General features: G+C 38.0%; 1 protein-coding gene and 1 pseudogene across 1 annotated transcript; one reads left to right on the forward strand and one right to left on the reverse strand.

The window, feature by feature from the left end:
* Nucleotides 1-16,306, forward strand: part of LOC125267657 — a 62,173-nt pseudogene extending 45,867 nt beyond the window's left edge.
* Nucleotides 2,739-3,847, reverse strand: LOC125267658 (putative nuclease HARBI1). Its single transcript, XM_048189505.1, has one exon. The coding sequence runs from the start codon at nucleotides 3,678-3,680 to the stop codon at nucleotides 2,739-2,741; it is 942 nt and encodes a 313-aa protein (XP_048045462.1). The 5' UTR covers nucleotides 3,681-3,847.
* Nucleotides 16,307-18,056: the final 1,750 nt, after the last annotated feature.

Below are 18,056 nucleotides of genomic sequence, written 5' to 3' on the forward strand. Positions count from 1 at the left end.
GAACACTTGCATAAACTTTACATAAATTTAAGAGAAAAGTTAGGAACAACACCTTTACACCACTGCATCTGACGCTTTGCATTGCACTTGGTGATGTAAGGCTTGGATGCAGCTGCTCGGCCATGGAAACCCATTCCATGAAGCTCTCTACGCACTGTTCTTGAGCTAATCTGAAGGCCACATGAAGTTTGGAGGTCTGTACCTATTGACTCTGCAGAAAGTTGCCTGACTTCTGCGCACTGTGTGCCTCAGCATGCGCTGACCCCGCTCTGTGATTTTACGTGGCCCGACCACTTCATGGCCTGAGTTGCTGTTGTTCCCAATTGCTTCCACTTTGTTGTGATTACCACTAACAGTTGACCGTGGAATATTTAATAGTTAGGAAATTTCACGAATGGACTTATTGCACAGGTGGCAACCTATCACGGTACCACGCTTGAATTCACTGAGCTCCTGAGAGCGACCCATTCTTTCACAAATGTTTGTAGAAGCAGTCTGCATGCCTAGGTGCTTGATTTTGTACACATGTGGCCATGGAAGTGATTGAAACACCTGAATTCAATGATTTGGAGAGGTGTCCCAATACTTTTGGCAATACGTATTTTTTGGCTTTAATTTGTATTGCGTGGTAACCATTTTATAAAAGCAATAAGCCCTGTGAAGTCATATTTTACAATGAATTTATAAGAGCTAAGAGCTATAAGGCTCTGCGTCATGCCTAACAAAGGCCCTTAGCTGTAATAAATTCACTGTAAACCACGGCTATTGCTTTAATAAATAATACTTTTGTGCTAACCTTTTGAAAACATTACCCAAATAATCCATTTGTAATCAGATTGACAGCTCAATCGGATTTAAAAAACGTTCATGCAAACATCTTAATCAATCCGATTGAGCGCAATCCGAATGAAATTTCGATCGGATTGGAAGGAGTGGATTATTCCTTTACTAATCCGATCCAACAGCAAAAAATTACCATGTAAATTTCCAATCCAACTACTTTCTCAGTCGTATTCAGAAGTCTCTGGGGCACATGGGCAGTGCAGTGTTGACATGCATTATGTAGTTCACAAGTTCGCAAGTTCACGTTCACGTCTTTAGTTGCAAAGATGTATGCCAACAGACAGTGGCATAGCTGCATCCCTTTGTCATAATATTGGAAATAGATAGATAAAAGATAGCCAAGCTAATAGCCTAATCTTTTATTATCCCCACAGCACGTATAATATGAATTTAACAAATAAAAGAAGCCAAACCTAATAGTTGTAATAATAGACTAGAAGAATGTAACAGGCCTACAGTAATTGAAAATACCAAATCCTCTTAATATTGCCAAGATTTGATGCTTTTGACAATATCTCTGGCTATCGTCGATACATGATCACGTCTATAGACACAACCCTGGTTACTGCAAGTGTGATTGATATGATGTCACACGCAGAACATGTGCACAAAAGTTTTAATCGGAATGTATATAAAATGCATATAAACTGATATTTGAATCAGATTACAATGTTTAGAGTACATGTAAACAGATCTGCAATCGGATTCAGTTCATTAGGATTGACGAAAATTGGTGCATATAAACGTAGCCATTGTATTAATGTTACTGGAAGATTGTTTGTTCATAACATTGAGAGAACCTTGACAGAACGTTAGCCAAAGTTATGAAAACTTTCCCTGTTAGCTGGGATGACTCTATCTGCCAATGTTTTGGTGTAAATACAACATTCCAAATGATAGCATGAAATTGTGCATGATACACAGTAGCAGCAGATTGAGTCAATGTTATTAACTGGGGATTAAACTGTTAGAATATTAGAAGCATTTATCGTGATCATGAAGAGCTGTAGCTAATGATATGAACTGTTTGACAGGTGAGAAAGAGAAACAAGAGCAAGCATTCCAGAAAAAAGGAGCAACACATGCAGCGTTTGAATCAGAATATGTCCAACAAAGAAAGAAAAGAAATAAAGAATGTCCGACAAAGAAACAAAAACAGGATAAAAGTGGGGAAATGAGCCAGAAGAAACAACAGAAAACAGAAGACAAACATCCAACTAAAGCAGGTGAGAACTTTTAATTAAGCAAATTTTTTTTTTTTTTTTTTTTTTTTTTTTTTACCAAATGTCATGACACCTTCTTAAAAGCTAACACACAAATATTGTGTAAAACACAATAGTCAATAGTGTAGTGAACAGCACATTCCAGGGCCCAGTTTATGGCGAGCCCCTCTCTGTCCGTAATAGCGGACAAAGGTTTGCTACATTCTGATTGGATCTTGGTGGACTAACACAAACAAACTGTCCAACGCCATTAGATAAAGATATAAAGACAACATCCAGGCACCTCTTAGAGGGCAAGAAGAAGACCTCTTGTACCAAGCCTGGGAAGGACAAGACTTCTCATTGGTCCTCAGGGAGTTTCTGCCCTTCACCCATCCAAAGACTACTTCCTAAGGTTGGCCAGAGAGTGCCATAAAAATTCCTCGGGACCTTAGCAGCAATGGGTGAAATAAAGAGAGATCACAGAGATCCATCCAAATCCATTCAAAACTATTTTTGAAAACCTTAGAACTGATGCAAACTACACATCCATTTCATACTTACTCACAGAAATAAGTATTCTCAGTGACAGCTATCCCATCAGAAGGGTGGATTTAGTTGTGATTTTTGCATCTCTAATTGCAAGTCCAGTGTGTCCTTCATTAGGTAAGAACATTGGCGGCTGTTCTGGTTCTAAATCAGGCTCAGGTCCATCAAAATTGTGGCGATGTTATGCAAAACAGTACAGGCAAGGATTATGTTGCATGCCACCTTGGGTTGTACTCGCAAGTAGTTAAGACATGCAAACCGTCTCTTCAGGACTCCATTTAAGCGTTCAAAGGAACATCTTGTTTTGCAATGTGAGGAGTTGAAGCGTGCCTGCTCAGGTGTGTTTGCAACTGAAAAAGGGGTTATTAGCCATGGTAGGAGTGGATACGCGCTGTCTCCCAATACTATGCCATTTGGTCGGTGGGATTGAAGCTCTCTGTATAGTGCACTTTCTCTTAGAATACGTGCATCATGAACATTCCCCGACCATTTCACAACACAGAGGTCAGCATTGCCCACAAGTTGGATGTTGATGCTGTGCCTCCCCTTTCGATTGACATACTCCCACTCTCTTTCACAAGATGCTTGGATATGCACATGAGTACAATCAATAGCACCAATAGCGCTAGGCATGTTCCCCATTTGAAAAAACTTGTTTTTAGTCTGAGCTGTCTGGTCATCCTTGGGAAAGGAAGCAAATTGATTGATCAGACTGCCCAGTGCTACTGACATAGCCTTCACCACATTACTCACGGTTGATTTTCTCACTCCCATATTGTCACCAGTTTCTTGGTAGAAAGTCCCATATTCGTAAAAGCGCAGAGCAATTAAGCACTGTTCCTCCACAGATAAAGCATGACTCCTTTGGGTCTGGTGTTGGAGTGTTGGCCTGACAAGATATGCAATGTACTTAATGTCATCTCTCCCAAAGCGAAAATGTGCATACAGTTCTTCTGATGTGTATTGCTCGAGTGGTTTGGCACACTCAGCATGCACCCTTTGATGGTACCTTCTCCTACGGTAACGATGAACAATACCTGCCATGTGGATGCCTCTGTGGGCTAAGAGAAATGGGTGTAAAGACATGATGTGTTTAAATGGTGTCACCCATTAACCAGCAATGAGCTGATTAGTGTAAGCCTAATTGAGCACAAGCCAAAGCAATTATGCTCAAGGCTTTTAAGATCAGTGTTGGATACACCAAAGAGTTGGAACCATGGACTCAAAAGGGCCTAATTTCACTGTGGCAGAAACCTGTGCACTGCTGGAGGGTGTTCGGGCAAATTTTGCCTTGATGGTAGGAGGTTTCAGCTCAGCAAAGGGTGGAGAAGTGACCAAAAAAGGAAAACACAACATTTGGGAGGACATAACCAATCATGTCAATGCCACGGGGTCTGGTCAAAAGAGGACCATTAAACAAGTTATGTTGCGGTGGAAGAACCTTAGGGCCAAGGCAACGAAAGACCTAACTGAAGCAAAGAACCCCCAAACAAGTAACAAGCCATATAAGAGGGGTGATTTTACTGATATGGTCCTTGATATCAAAGGAGGAGAAAAATCAAGAGGCTCTGCATGGTATTGAAGGCATAGAAGCAGATGGAGAGGCCACAATTACAGAGACTAGGACTTCAGAATGCAAGCAAATGCAAGCAAAATTCTCCTGCAGAGGAAATGTTTGTCCTGGACTTGACTACAGTGACTGAGGAGGAAGATAGATCCCCAGTGGATGTAATGAAGACAGTCCAAGACGTTCCTACAAGAAAACACAAACGTTCCTCAGCTACAAACCAGGATGGTGACAGCTATGAGTTGCTTCTGAAACGGGAAACCGAAAGAGCAGAAGTACAAATTGAACTGGGTAAAGAACAAATCTTGCTTACCCAACTGCAGCAGACAAAAGTGCAGATGGAGATACATCTCCTAAAGGCAGAGATGGAAAGAGCTGGTATCTGTCCTGTAAATGATTTTTGACTATTGGATATTATTATTTTTGTTTTGTTATTTAACATTATAACAAAATAAGGAATGTAAAATGTTTCTGTTTATTGCAGTGTTTATGTTTCTTACAATTAAAACAAACAATGGCTATTTGTGGACTCCAGTATTTTGCCTACCTGTTGTTATTTGCTAAGCCAGTAGGCTAAACTGTTGGTTCCATTTAAGGCTCTGGTAAACAGGATTTGGTAATCCTGAAATTTGGTATTTGGATCACAGTGATCCAATCCAATGTTCCTTTAAAAAACTGGCATAAAAGTAAGATGGATCAGGTGATCCTCGATAGCAAAACATGGGATTTCCAAATCCGGATAAATTTGATCCAGAGTATGTTTTTTGAAAAACTGGGCCCAGGAGATCAGCATCCCGCTTCGTGTTGAAGACTGTTGAAACAGATTCTGGCTCCTCTTCCCATTGCATTGTCACCCAGCACAACCAGTGGAAGATGTCACCGTCCTCAGACTCTAAATATCACTTAACCAAACCTCTTTCCAGAGACCTTGGCATTGTTGTATATTATCAGTATATGATTTCCTAATTCCCATTAGATGTAATATAGCTGATGTTAGGTAATAACAAATAATCTTTTGTTTATTTGTTTAGTGCATAATAAGGTTTTCCACCTTATTATTTTCAGAGAAACAGTTTATCTTTCCATAAGATAACGTAACTCTTCCATAGCCTTAACTTAATCACTTGTATTCTATGTATCTTATGCACTTTATTCCTTTTATCATTCATGGTATTCATTTAGTAGTTGTGTTAGTTACTCTTGTTGATCTTTTTGTTAATACAATTTATTTTATTACACTTGTGTCTTCCTTGTGCTGATAATACAGAATAGGCTCTACAAGTTAGCAATCTCATCCATGTACATAAATGTACATTTATTTTTATCACGTAAACAGCAAAAATAAGATATTCCTGTATAGTCTCTGTCTAGTCTTGCCGTGGTAACATTCCATGTGAAGCTAATTACACTAATGAAGAAATGACGGGGTCTTTCATTGCTCCCTTCACCAAGTGCGTTCCAAATGGCTTCATTTTGAAACACTAGTGCCCTGCTCCCTCCAAAGCTCTGCCCTTGAGAGTGAGTAGGGCATATGGATGGAATTTGCCCAAAGTCTCCTCTGTCTGACACACCCATTTCAGGCCCCCGGAGTTTCTTCTAATGAGCTGATGAGCAGCTATGTTTGATTAGGAAGAAACACAAAGTGTGCAGTGTTGGGGGCAATAGACAATAGAGCCCATTATAATCACTGATATTGTCTACACTGGATGCGGGTCAACGTGTGGCAAATTTCCGACAGTAAACGGATTCCCCGTTCTATTTCTGACATTGTCCAAGTGCTTTGCAACGGTCGGTTTGTTGCGGTTAGTGTAGACCGCTTTTATCTGTTGCGGCACGGTGCAATGTGACAACGATCTTGTCTGGTGTAGACACGGTGAAAGGGTACGTTTACACAACAATGATGTACTAAAAACAGAAACGTTTTTTCTTTGTACAGGTGACAATGTTATCGAAACTATCCCCATTCTCATGGATCCACGAAAATGACTAAAAACACTGTATCACTCATGCCAGTCAAGCAGTTGGCGATGTCACTTTGTAAAGAAAAACTACGTGCCTGCACATTCGCGTTCTTTTACAGAGCACTCGCGCCACACACACATGCCTATCCACCTTATTTTTACAGTTCACTGCACTTTGATATTCTTTTCATTATTTCCTTATAGCGGCTTATAAATCAGAAGTCTCACAGTCGCATCACAGTCGCACGTTCACAGAAAACACCTTACCTTCGCGTTGAAAAATAAGGTGGATAGATGTTGTATCGTTGTTGTGTTTCTTTAAAAAATAATAATGAACCACCAACTAATCTTTTCGTTTTAAAGGGTTAGTTCACCCAAAAATGAAAATTCTGTTATTAATTACATGTCGTTCCAAACCAGTAAGACATTCGTTCATCTTCAGAACACAAATTAAATTATTTTTGATGAAATCCGAGAGCTCTCTGAACTCCCGTAGACTGCAACATTATTACCATTTTCAAGGTCCAGAAAAGTAGTAAAAAACATCATTAGAATAGCCAAGTGACTATAGTGGTTCAACCTTAATGTTATGAAGCAACGAGAATACTTTTTGTAAGCAAAAGCAATCTGAAAATAACGATTTTATTCAACAATTTCTTCTCTTCTGTGTTAGCCTCTGATGCTGTTTTATACTATTCTATTGTTGATGTGTTTTCTAATAACAGTGAACCGCCAACTAAGCATTTGTTTTAAAGTAAGACCTTTAATTTATGTTACAACGCAGGTGTACCAATATTATCAGTCTTAGTTATTCATTTTGTTGACAATCGCGCTCGGGCTCGGTTCAAGGCAACTGTACCTAGTGTGAGTACAACCCTAAAGGATTAGTTCACTTCAGAATTAAAATGTCCTGATAATTTACTCTCCTCCATGTCATCTAAGATGTTCATGTCTTTCTTTCTTCAGTCGAAAAGAAATGAAGGTTTTTGAGGAAAACATTCCAGGATTTTTCTCCATATAGTGGACTTCACTGGGGTTCAACGGGTTGAAGGTCCAAATGTCAGTTTCAGTGCAGCTTCAAAGAGCTCTACATGATCCCAGACGAGGAATAAGAGCCTTATCTAGAGAAACCATCGGCCAATTTCTAAAAAAATAAAAATAATATATTTTTTAACTACAAATATTTGTCTTATTTTTTTTTTCCACCATATGTTCTTGTTTGCATATTTTACCATACATTAATTTCCAATGATTTTCATTATAAAAGACAATTCAAAAGAACACTCTTTAAAAGCCCTATCAGTTACTTACGAAGGTTGATTTTAGGTGTTATATCTTATAATATGGAATTGTTCTTAATTGATTTGTGTGTTTTCTTCCTGTTTGTTGGGTGTTGATGACAGAGGGTCTCATGCACATGTGTGTTCTGCTGGTCACCATCATACTGCTACTCGGCATCATCGCAGGACAGAGAGAGTTAAAGGGTAAGAACACATTTGAAGAGATCAATCAAACTATCAACAGCTTACAGGACATTTTCACTGATCTAATGACTGAAAAAGAGCAATAGCAATCAATTCACCAAAATGTTTGGTATGAAAAACTGATGAAGGCATCAAATTCTTCCTCCCTCAACATGATAGTCCTCCATATTTTCTTTAATTCCTGATCCTATACATGCTGCTGCAGTCATCCTAAAATATCACAAGCACATCTACATATATTGAAGCTATCTGACAATATTGAAATGTATAAAATCGAAATACCTGTGAATGTATAGCAATAGCAAAGAGAAAAACAGCAACAAAATCACCAGCTTTAAAATACGACAAGTGTGTGTATGTGGTGAGTCCAAAAATGATTCTCATATAGCTTTGGCAGTTGACCTGCCAAATTTTATGTAACTATGGCGTGGACTCCATGCCAAAATCAAGCGTCTGAACAACCAGCCGATCAATCAAATGTCTATCCTGAACGTCTTGCACTTTGAGCATCTAACTGAGCAGGTGACCCAGGTGATGACCTGACGTGAAGTCAGCGTCTTGAAATTAACTGATTTTTAACCACATAAGGAGCTAAGCTGATGTGTAAAGACTATAAATGGACATAACAGGCACTAAATACAGATATTTTATACCTAAATACTAAATACTGAATCATAGACATTACAAGCAATACACAACTAAAACAACACTAACATATTTCACTTTCAAAAAACAGACTGTCTATACAGACATTCTTAATTTGACCTATATTATCATTCTAACTTGATTTAATTGTTAATTTTATTGCCTGCTGTACAATGTTCATAATCCATGCAAGACACTAATTAATAAATTGTTAATTATTGTAATTGCCTAGTATAGTATACCATCAGACCAGTCTCTTTATCCTTCTTCCCAGGAAATCAACAGAATATCAGGGTGATATCATGTGAAGCCTCAGGAAAGCCTTTAAAATATTTTTGAATGAATGTTTAACATATTTCCTTTAGTGGACAAGTTGCTCTTACCCTCATATGGTCTTTGAGGTCTGTTTCCCTCATTAAAACATTGTTCCCGTCATCTCAGTTGAATGAGATTTTGTGACATTTGTAAAATTATCTACACACACAAATAAAAACTGGGATTGATTTGGTTGTTTTAAAGGTTTCGTATCCCTCTAAAGTCACTATTACATGCCTTTTAGAAAATATATTATCTATATAACTTGTAAATACTTTACATTCTGTAAAAGTGTGTTGCTGTGTTTTCATTTTATTATCAGACATGACATCAAAAAAATACATACTTTACAGAAACAATCACCAATCAAAGGGTTTGCTATGTATACATAACAATTTTAGATGTACAGTTCTACAATTTTTCTCAGTCGCTTTGGTGCATTTGACAACTGAAATTCTCAAAACTACTTGTTCAACCTTCACATCATCTAGTTTTGTGTAGGCTACATCATAAAAGCAATTTCTCATTCTGTTGAAAAAAATTGAAAATGCTTTGGTAAACTCATGCAATTGATTATGTAAGTGTCTGCTGTTTCTTACATTATCAATTGCTGATGTCATGTTAATCAAAATATATGATATGGTTATAGTCTTACCCCTGAAAACATCTAGGAATTAGTTCCCTTGCACGAGTCATTAAATGCAAAATGATTGAACTAGTTGCCATAAACTGTCAAGCATATTTTCTATTTTATATTAGACACTTTTTTTTGTAAATGTGTCATGAATTGAAGAATTGCAGAGGTGAAATGTAAAGGGCTAGATCAGAACATGATAGTTACTTTTTTAATGAATGATCAAAAGGATAAACAACAGATTTTATTTCAGTCAGGACCACTTAAGTCAAAAATTACAAGAGACAAAATTTAGTCAATTTTTTATTGGCATATTTTGCTAAAGTTACAATTTGGCGGTATGGCTCTGTTCTAAATTCCCCGTCCTTTCATGAGCTCCATGAAAGCCAAGACCGGGAACAAGAGCAGCTTCTGGGGACAAATTCCCATTTTTTAACTGGGAGAGCAGCAGAAAATCCCCCCCAAACAGACCATACCAGGCAATCCTACCTGGCTCTTCCTGCTAAATCGAAGAGCCAGCCGAGGATCCAGATGTGCATTTCAGGAAGCCAATGCAACAATATTTATAAAAGAACAAATCAAGATACGTGAAGCCAATATAATGTAGCTAGAGCAATGATAGAAATAAGTATGTAAGTAAGTATGGCTCCGTTCTAAAATTCCCTGTCCTTAACATGAGCTCCATAATAAGTTAAGACAGGGAACAGCAGCAGCTTCTAGGGACTACCTCCCATTTTATAATCAGGGAGAGCACAAATCCCCCCCTCCCCCCAAACAGACCATACAAGGCTATCCTCCCTGGCTTTTTCTGCCAATCAAAAAGCCAGCAGAGGAACCAAAAAGAAACGTTTCAGAAAGTTTAGTTTACTGAATTTAAGAACCAATCGATCTATGTGAAGCTAGCATGAGGAATGTAGCAAAAGCCAATGATCGAATTTTTTTTTTTTGCCAATTGCATTTTTACGAAACAAGTTCATTTAAGCACTAGTCCCATGCGTGAACGCTCTTCCCAAAAGCGCACGTGAGAATTTAAAATCGAAAGCAGCTTTCCATCAGTGACTTTCATATTTTATAAAAGCCCACAGCATTTCAATTAACAAATGATGCCTTTGAGCATTTGTACAGAAAATAGCCCATCGGCGGACGAGACCGTAAACTGCAAGTGTAAACATGAAGTAAAAGCATGCGTTTCTCACAGCTCTCTCATACCCTATCAATGAATCCTGTGAATGTAATTTGCTTCAGCTTTTCCGAACTTCACGCTCAACTTTAAAGAATTAATTGAAAACGCTCACTCTGCTCCTTGCCAGTGGACACGCACCAAGCACACGTAGCATCATCACGCATCTGCAGTCAAATTTACAGTATTTAAGTGTAAATAGGCCCACCAGCAGCATAATATTTATTTTCAAGCAGGGAGCAGTACTCATTGCTTTTCTGGCTCGAGCAACGGCCGAAGGCAACATTCATAGCAGCTGAAGACCATCGCCCCATGGCCTTCAATGTAGAGACAGGAGTGGAGGAAGCTGCAGTTGTAGCAGCACATAGCACAGTGAATGAAGGAAGCTCTGGGGAAGCTCGTAGCATTGCAGAGAGGGTGTAGATGGGAGGAAAACCAGGCCCTGGACATGGGCTTTCCCTCCTCTTGTGGCAAATAATGTGTCCTGCTGACCAGTTTGTGGACGGCTCCTCGGGTAGCCCAACATAAATAACAGGATAAAGCAGAGTTAGATTCAGAGATTAAAACGACTTCATTTCTTGTTCCTATCAGTTTTAGAGTGCTTTAGAAATATGAGGTGGTGCAAAAATTTGATACATCAGAAATTGTGAGGTCAGGTGACAATCTATGCATGTGGAAAACTCGCCACCTCTGAGAAACCATGAGCAAAAGGGAAAAGCTGATCATTGACTAGAGGTCTCTCTTTAACTGGGCTACATGCTGCCTTCATGGGACTTAATTGTAGATCAGATCATACTTGAGTAAAACCAAACTAACGTTAAAGGGTTAGTTCACCCAAAAATGAAAATTCTGTCATTTATTACTTACCCTCATGCCGTTCCACACCCGTAAGACCTTCGTTAATCTTCGGAACACAAATTAAGATATTTTAGTTGAAATCCGATGGCTCCGTGAGGTCTCCATAGGGAGCAATGACACTTCCTCTCTCAAGATCCATTAAAGGTACTAAAAACATATTTAAATCAGTTCATGTGAGTACAGTGGTTCAATATTAATATTATAAAGCGACAAGAATTTTTTGGAGCGCCAAAAAAAAATAAAATAACGACTTATTTAGTGATGGCCGATTTCAAAACACTGCTTCTGCCTTCTCCAGATTAGCCTGTACAATTAAGTGTTGCATCCTATATGAATTATCCCTGAAAAGTATTAATGCTATATTTTCGGTTTCATTTTTAGCTATACATCTAACATTAACCAGTTTTTAAAGGTGCTCGTTCCAAAGCCAGAAGTGGCCTTTGTTTTTTATGATATTTAGAGCATATTTGCTGTGTCAACTGTACCGTATATTTACCAACATTGGCCCTAATTGTTATTAACTATTAACTATTAACATGCTTACTGTTCCATTTTGAGCTTACATCCTGGTTGGCCAGTGCTGACTGTGCTATACATATGCCAAATGTGGTCCAAAGTTGGAGTAATGGAGTACAGTTGGAGTTAACATTCAGAATCGCCAGTGATTACACTCCGTCATCTTTGCCAAAACTGGTCCAGATATGTTTTAAGAATAACTGGGCCACATTTGCTGCATTACATGTGGGCCAGTTTAGACTTACACCCTGGTTAGCCAGTGCTGACTGTGCCGTACATTTGCCAAATGTGGTCCTAAGTTGAAGTAATGTATCTGGGCCATTTTTGTTATGCCATGTGTGGGCCACTTTAGGTTCACATTCAGAATCGCCAGTTATTACACTCCGTCATCTTTGCCAAAACTGGCCCAGTTGTGTTTTAAGATAACTGGGCCACATTTGCTGCATGTTTTTGGTTTAAAGCCAGATTAGCCATTGTTGATTGTGCCACATTTTTGCCAAAGATGGCCCACATTTGGTTTGTGATATTTGGGCCATATTCATTATTTATCACATGGGCCACTTCAGGCTCACATTCAGATTACACATTGTAATCACAAGAGCCACATCTTTGCCTAAAAAGGCCCACATGTGATTTGAAATATTTAAGCCATATTTGCCATGTTACATGTGGGCCATTTAAGGCTCACATACATTTTGTCCGGGCCATAAGAAGGCCTGCAGTGCCGCATCATTGCCTAAAGTGGCCCACATCCGTTTGCTATCTGGGTCACATTGCATCAGTCACTGATGAGTATAGGGAATGCCGTTCAATAGTGCTGTGCTACTAGCGCAGTGTAGCCTGGGGCGTTTGGTGGCAAGGGCCATGTAACAGACTACATAATTGATAGTAGACTCATAACAACTCGTCTGATAAGGTGGGCTTGGGTCAGAGACAGGAGTATATGAGGCATGATGCCTTAAGTAAAGGATCACAAACCAGAGATGGGCACTCGAGTTAGAGACTCGGACTCGAGTCACACTCGAGTCGCATTTTAACAGACTTCAGACTCGGACTCGGACTCGACCTGAAATGACTTCAGACTTGACTCGACTCGGCACAAAAGACTCTGAATATTTTAAAAACGACTCAAGTCTTTTACCCTTACCTACTGATATAATAAATAAAGAATTTGTGTTGTGTTTAAATGGTTTTATAATATCTGCGTCACATATATTTCCTTGTGTGTCGTGGTAGATTGGACTCTTGTCATAGAATTTGATTACGTATGTCTGTGCGCATAAACTCCGAATTGTCATAATAAGAGTCCCATGAAACATGACTATAGCCACCGTGCCTTATGTTTTTTCATTTGGGTTTATTATCACGTCAGATCAGCTAGACGTACAGAATGTGGGAAAACAATTAAAGATACCGGAACAACATCATCAAATTTTATGAGACATCGCATCCACAAAGGTTAGTCACATTAACTCACAAAACTAGCTATTACTCTGTGGTGTAGCTGCATGGCTCTTTTGAATTGCCAGCCTGTTAAAATATGAACAAAAAAAATCTAGCCTTTAAACCTACGTTTTATCAAATGTTCGTATTATTTGCAGCTTTTCTATTTCTTAATGTGTGTCCATAAGAGAGAGAGATAGAAAGAGATGTTAATCCATTTATTACTTAAAGCTCATATTTTAATGTATCACATTCAGCATGTGTAGAGTTTTCAACTGACATTCTTAAACATTCCGAGGTTTGATATTTTCTGATAATGACTGTTGTCAATAACAACGAAGCTGTATAACAATCTGCTGTATAACAAACCGTGACTCACTGGCGCCATCTTGTGTCCGTTTAGCAACTGTATTGAAAATGACTACTCGTTGCCAGAACAATTGTTTTGTACATTGTAATGGATTATAAAGCAACAAACTGGATGCACATTATCCCTTACATCATAGGACTTTAATTTTAAATAAAACAGATTATAGAAAGATTGATTTTGATTATGAGATTTTTTTTTTTTTTTTTTTTTTTTTTTGAATGACTCGAGACTCGACTCGGACTCGTGACAAAAGACTCCAGACTTGACTCAGACTTCAGTGATAAAGACTTCAGACTTGACTCGGACTCCAGCTTAAAGACTTCAGACTTGACTCGGACTCCAGATAAAAGACTCGTGAACATCTCTGTCACAAACATCGGGAACTAGTAAGGCAGACAACAGAAGAGCAGGGACGTGTAAGTTGTAAAATCTGGTGAAGGTAGATGTTGAGGACCAGCCAGTCACCGCACACAAGTCTGGTGAGAGAGAACAAATTTCTTCAGTAGTTATGGATCTCCAGTAAGTAGGCTGTCACTTTAAACATGAGATGAAGTGATTCTTTTCTCTTTAATACAGATGATGCTGAGTCATTAATAAATTGATGATTGTTGTATTTTTCCATGAGTCCGCTATGTTAGATTATAACGTTACCTAGCTTGCTTGGTAGCTTGTTTATTACCGTAGCTTGTTGGATAGAAAGTCACCCACAGCAACTAACATGGCGATAAGCCTATGTGTGAACTGATATTAGGCTAATATTGTAGATCTACCATTGTGTTGGGTTTCGCTCAAAATGATGTTAAGCGGCAGATCAATGGGCTAGCTACAGTTGAACATCGAAATAATTTTGGTTGTATTATTTGTGTCCCCTTAAAAATTTGTTCTTGAGAAATTTTATGTTTATTGTCCCCCAGACCAGGTCCAACATCATTTTTGTCTTAGGCAGTAGAGGGTGGAGTCCAGCCACTCCTCCGCATCAGAAGCTGCAAATGATATAATAGGCAAAAAAAAAAAAAAAAAAATGTCCTCTGAACCCCTAAAGGAGACCAAATCATTCACACCAAATGAAGGTGTTAGTCTCTGTGGGAGAAGAGGAATCCCTTCGCTGTAGGGAGAGTGAGGCTTGCGGCATACGGGCTGGCATGAGCTCACTTGATCCCGCCCGCTCTGCCCCGCGAACTCCATTGTTTTTTTACTTGGAATTCATTTAGAGATATCTTAAATTACAATTTTAGTAGGAAGAAGTTAATCAGAGATGCTTCATTTTCTAATGTAAATCCATTGAGATGACTAGACAAAATTTAGATATCTTTGAATTAGTTGTAAAATCGCAGTATTAATATCTTTCAAAACTGAATCATGACTTGTAAAGTCGAGGACAGTAAATGAAAGTGACAGTGTAATGAAATAGGAGGGGAGAGTCTCAAAGAAATCTGAACTCAAGCAGTCAAAGGACATGCATTTGAAACACACGTTAATACCAGGACCATTTCTCTTTTTATCTTTTCCAGTCAAGTCAGATCTCAGGATAATGCTGGTTGGTAAAACTGGATCTGGAAAGAGTGCATCAGGAAACACCATCCTGGGAGAAAAGGTGATTGAAGAAAAACTTTCTTCTGAATCTGTGACTAATACATGCCTGAAACATCAGAAGAAGGTGGAAGCATCTCAGTGATTGACACTCCAGGAATGTTTGATACAAAAATCAGTGAAAAACAGCTGAAGGATGAGATTGAGAAATGTGTCGACATGTCTGTTCCTGGTCCTCATGCATTTCTGCTGGTCATCAGACTGGACATGAGATTCACAGACGAGAAGAAAAAAACAATGAAATGGATTCAGGAGAACTTTGGAGAAAAAGCTGCTGATTACTCCATCATTCTGTTCACTAGAGGAGACCAGCTAGATAAACCTGTAGAGAAATTTATCACTGAAAACAGGGAGATTGAAGAGCTTGTTAGACAGTGTAAATCCAGGTATCATGTTTTCAATAACAAAGATGAAAATCCATCACAGGTTAATGAACTGCTGGATAAGATAGAAACAATGGTTAAGGAGAATGGAGGAGAACATTATACAAATGAGATGTACAAGGAAGTTCAGGAGAGGCAAAGAAAGGAGAGAGGCAGAGGTTGGAAAAAGAGAAAAAAATGAAGATGGAAGCTCTGGAGAGGCAGAGGTTGGAAGAAGACCTCAAAAAGAAGATGGAAGCTCTGGAGAAGTGGGCAGAAGATATCAAAATGAAGACTGAAGCTCTGGAGAGGCAGAGAAAGGAAGATGAGAGGCGGAGGTTGGAAGAAATACCTCCTGCCCAAATACCTCGACTGTAATTTGCAGAATTGCATGATTCTACCCTTGAGTTGCAAAGTTAATGAAACATGATAGGTATTGGTTGTTTTAGTATTAAGCCCACTAGATGGCAGTAAAAGCTGTTTTTTCTCCTTGAAACGCTGTGTACAAGGTTACCGTGGAAACATTCTATATGCATATTCCTGCATAATGCATATGTCCGGAGACTAATCTTTATGTGTCTCCTCCAGTAAAATCAATATTTCTTTATTGGTGAATTGGCGCTAAAAATAATCCTTTATGATGTCCTCTATTTTATGTATAATAATAACAAAGCAGCAATCCTGATGGTCAGTCGCAATGAAAGGAAACGCAAGCAAAGTAAGAACTGTGAGAAATAACGTTTCACAGTAGTGATAAAAAGTCAGAATTCTGAGATATAAAGTCGCAATTGCGAGAAATAAAGTCAGAATTTTTCTCGCAATTGCGACTTTATATCTCAGAATTCTGACTTTTTATCACGCAATTGCGACTTTATATCTCAGAATTCTGACTTTATATCACGCAATTGCGACTTTATATCTCAGAATTCTGACTTTTTATCACGCAATTGCGACTTTATATCTCAGATTTCTGACTTTTTATCATGCAATTGCGACTTTATATCTCACAATTCTGACTTTTTATCATGCAATTGCGACTTTATATCTCACAATTCTGACTTTATATCACGCGATTGCGACTTTATATCTCAATTCTGACTTTATAACTCGCGATTGCGACTTTATATCTCAGAATTCTGACTTTTTATCACGCAATTGCGACTTTATATCTCAGAATTCTGACTTTTTATCATGCAATTGCGACTTTATATCTCAGAATTCTGACTTTTTATCATGCAATTGCGACTTTATATCTCACAATTCTGACTTTATATCACGCAATTGCGACTTTATATCTCAATTCTGACTTTATAACTCGCGATTGCGACTTTATATCTCAGAATTCTGACTTTATAACTCGCAATTGCGAATTTATATCTCAGAATTCTGACTTTATAACTCGCAATTGTGTTTTTTTTTTTTTTTTTTTTTTTTTTTTTTTTGGCGGAAACGTATGGTAGTAAATACCATTACTAGTTTTTAAAAACAAATTACCCTTTTTTCTTCTTTTAAAAAAATAATTTTCCTATAATGTTCCTCTAGCAAATGCATCTGTGGGTGTACTTTACTTTAAATAACCCTGCACAACTTATTTTGAGCAGTCTGCAATTTATTTTTTAATTTCTTTGAAATACCGCTATACCAAAAAATTGCAGCATAATCAAAGTGTGTCTGCACTAATGCACCAGGCAACATTTTTAGAGTTTCCATATCTAAAAAACCTGCCTCTCTTGCTAAAAATTTTATTCGATTACAAATTTTTGAGTGAGCTAAAACAGCCATCTTTTCATCAGATTACTATCCAAAACACAACCCAAATTTTACTTCTCGTTTAGGTGTAATAATTTGATCTCCGACCTTTACCTCTAATCTAAAACATTTTTTCAGTTTAGCAGCCGAGCCAAATAATATTGCTTCAGTTTTCCCCAGATGTAAAGACAGTTTGTTATGGCAAAACCACTTAGAGACCCCTTCAATCTCTCTACTTAATTCATATTCATGAGAGACAATTATTGCTGCATCATCTGCATATAATAAAAGCTTATTTGAACAAGCCAAATTTTAATCGTTAATATATAATAAAAAAGTAAAGGACCTAATACACTTCCTTGCCTTGAAATGTCCAAACAATCTGAAAACACCCCATTTAAGTCTACTATTTGACGCCTATTTTCAAGGTAAGACTTAATCCATTTACACACCATATTACTAAAACCCATGGCTTTAACTTTTAAGTGCAAAATACTGTGATCAATGGTATCAAATGCTTTTTGCAGATCTAACAGTAGCATCCCACTTAACTTCCCTTTATCTATTTCTTTCCTTATATAATCCGTTAAAAATAAAATTGTCTCAATGGAGTGTTTTTTCCTAAAACCAGATTGAAACTCATACAATACCCTTGTGGAAAAAAAGTGCACTTTAGTATACTTTTATAAAGTGTACTTATTGCACAAATAATATACTTAAAAAGAACTGTTACAGATCCCTTGTTCCCCTGGACTCCAATTCCCAGTATCCTCTTGTTCTCTACACCT

This window comes from Megalobrama amblycephala, linkage group LG4 (assembly GCF_018812025.1).
Source record: "Megalobrama amblycephala isolate DHTTF-2021 linkage group LG4, ASM1881202v1, whole genome shotgun sequence".
Classification (NCBI taxonomy): domain Eukaryota; kingdom Metazoa; phylum Chordata; class Actinopteri; order Cypriniformes; family Xenocyprididae; genus Megalobrama; species Megalobrama amblycephala.

What these genes read in the sequence shown, in the direction of transcription:
- LOC125267658 (XM_048189505.1), bottom strand. Translation starts at nt 3,680, where the DNA reads ATGTCTTTACACCCATTTCTCTTAGCCCACAGAGGCATCCACATGGCA.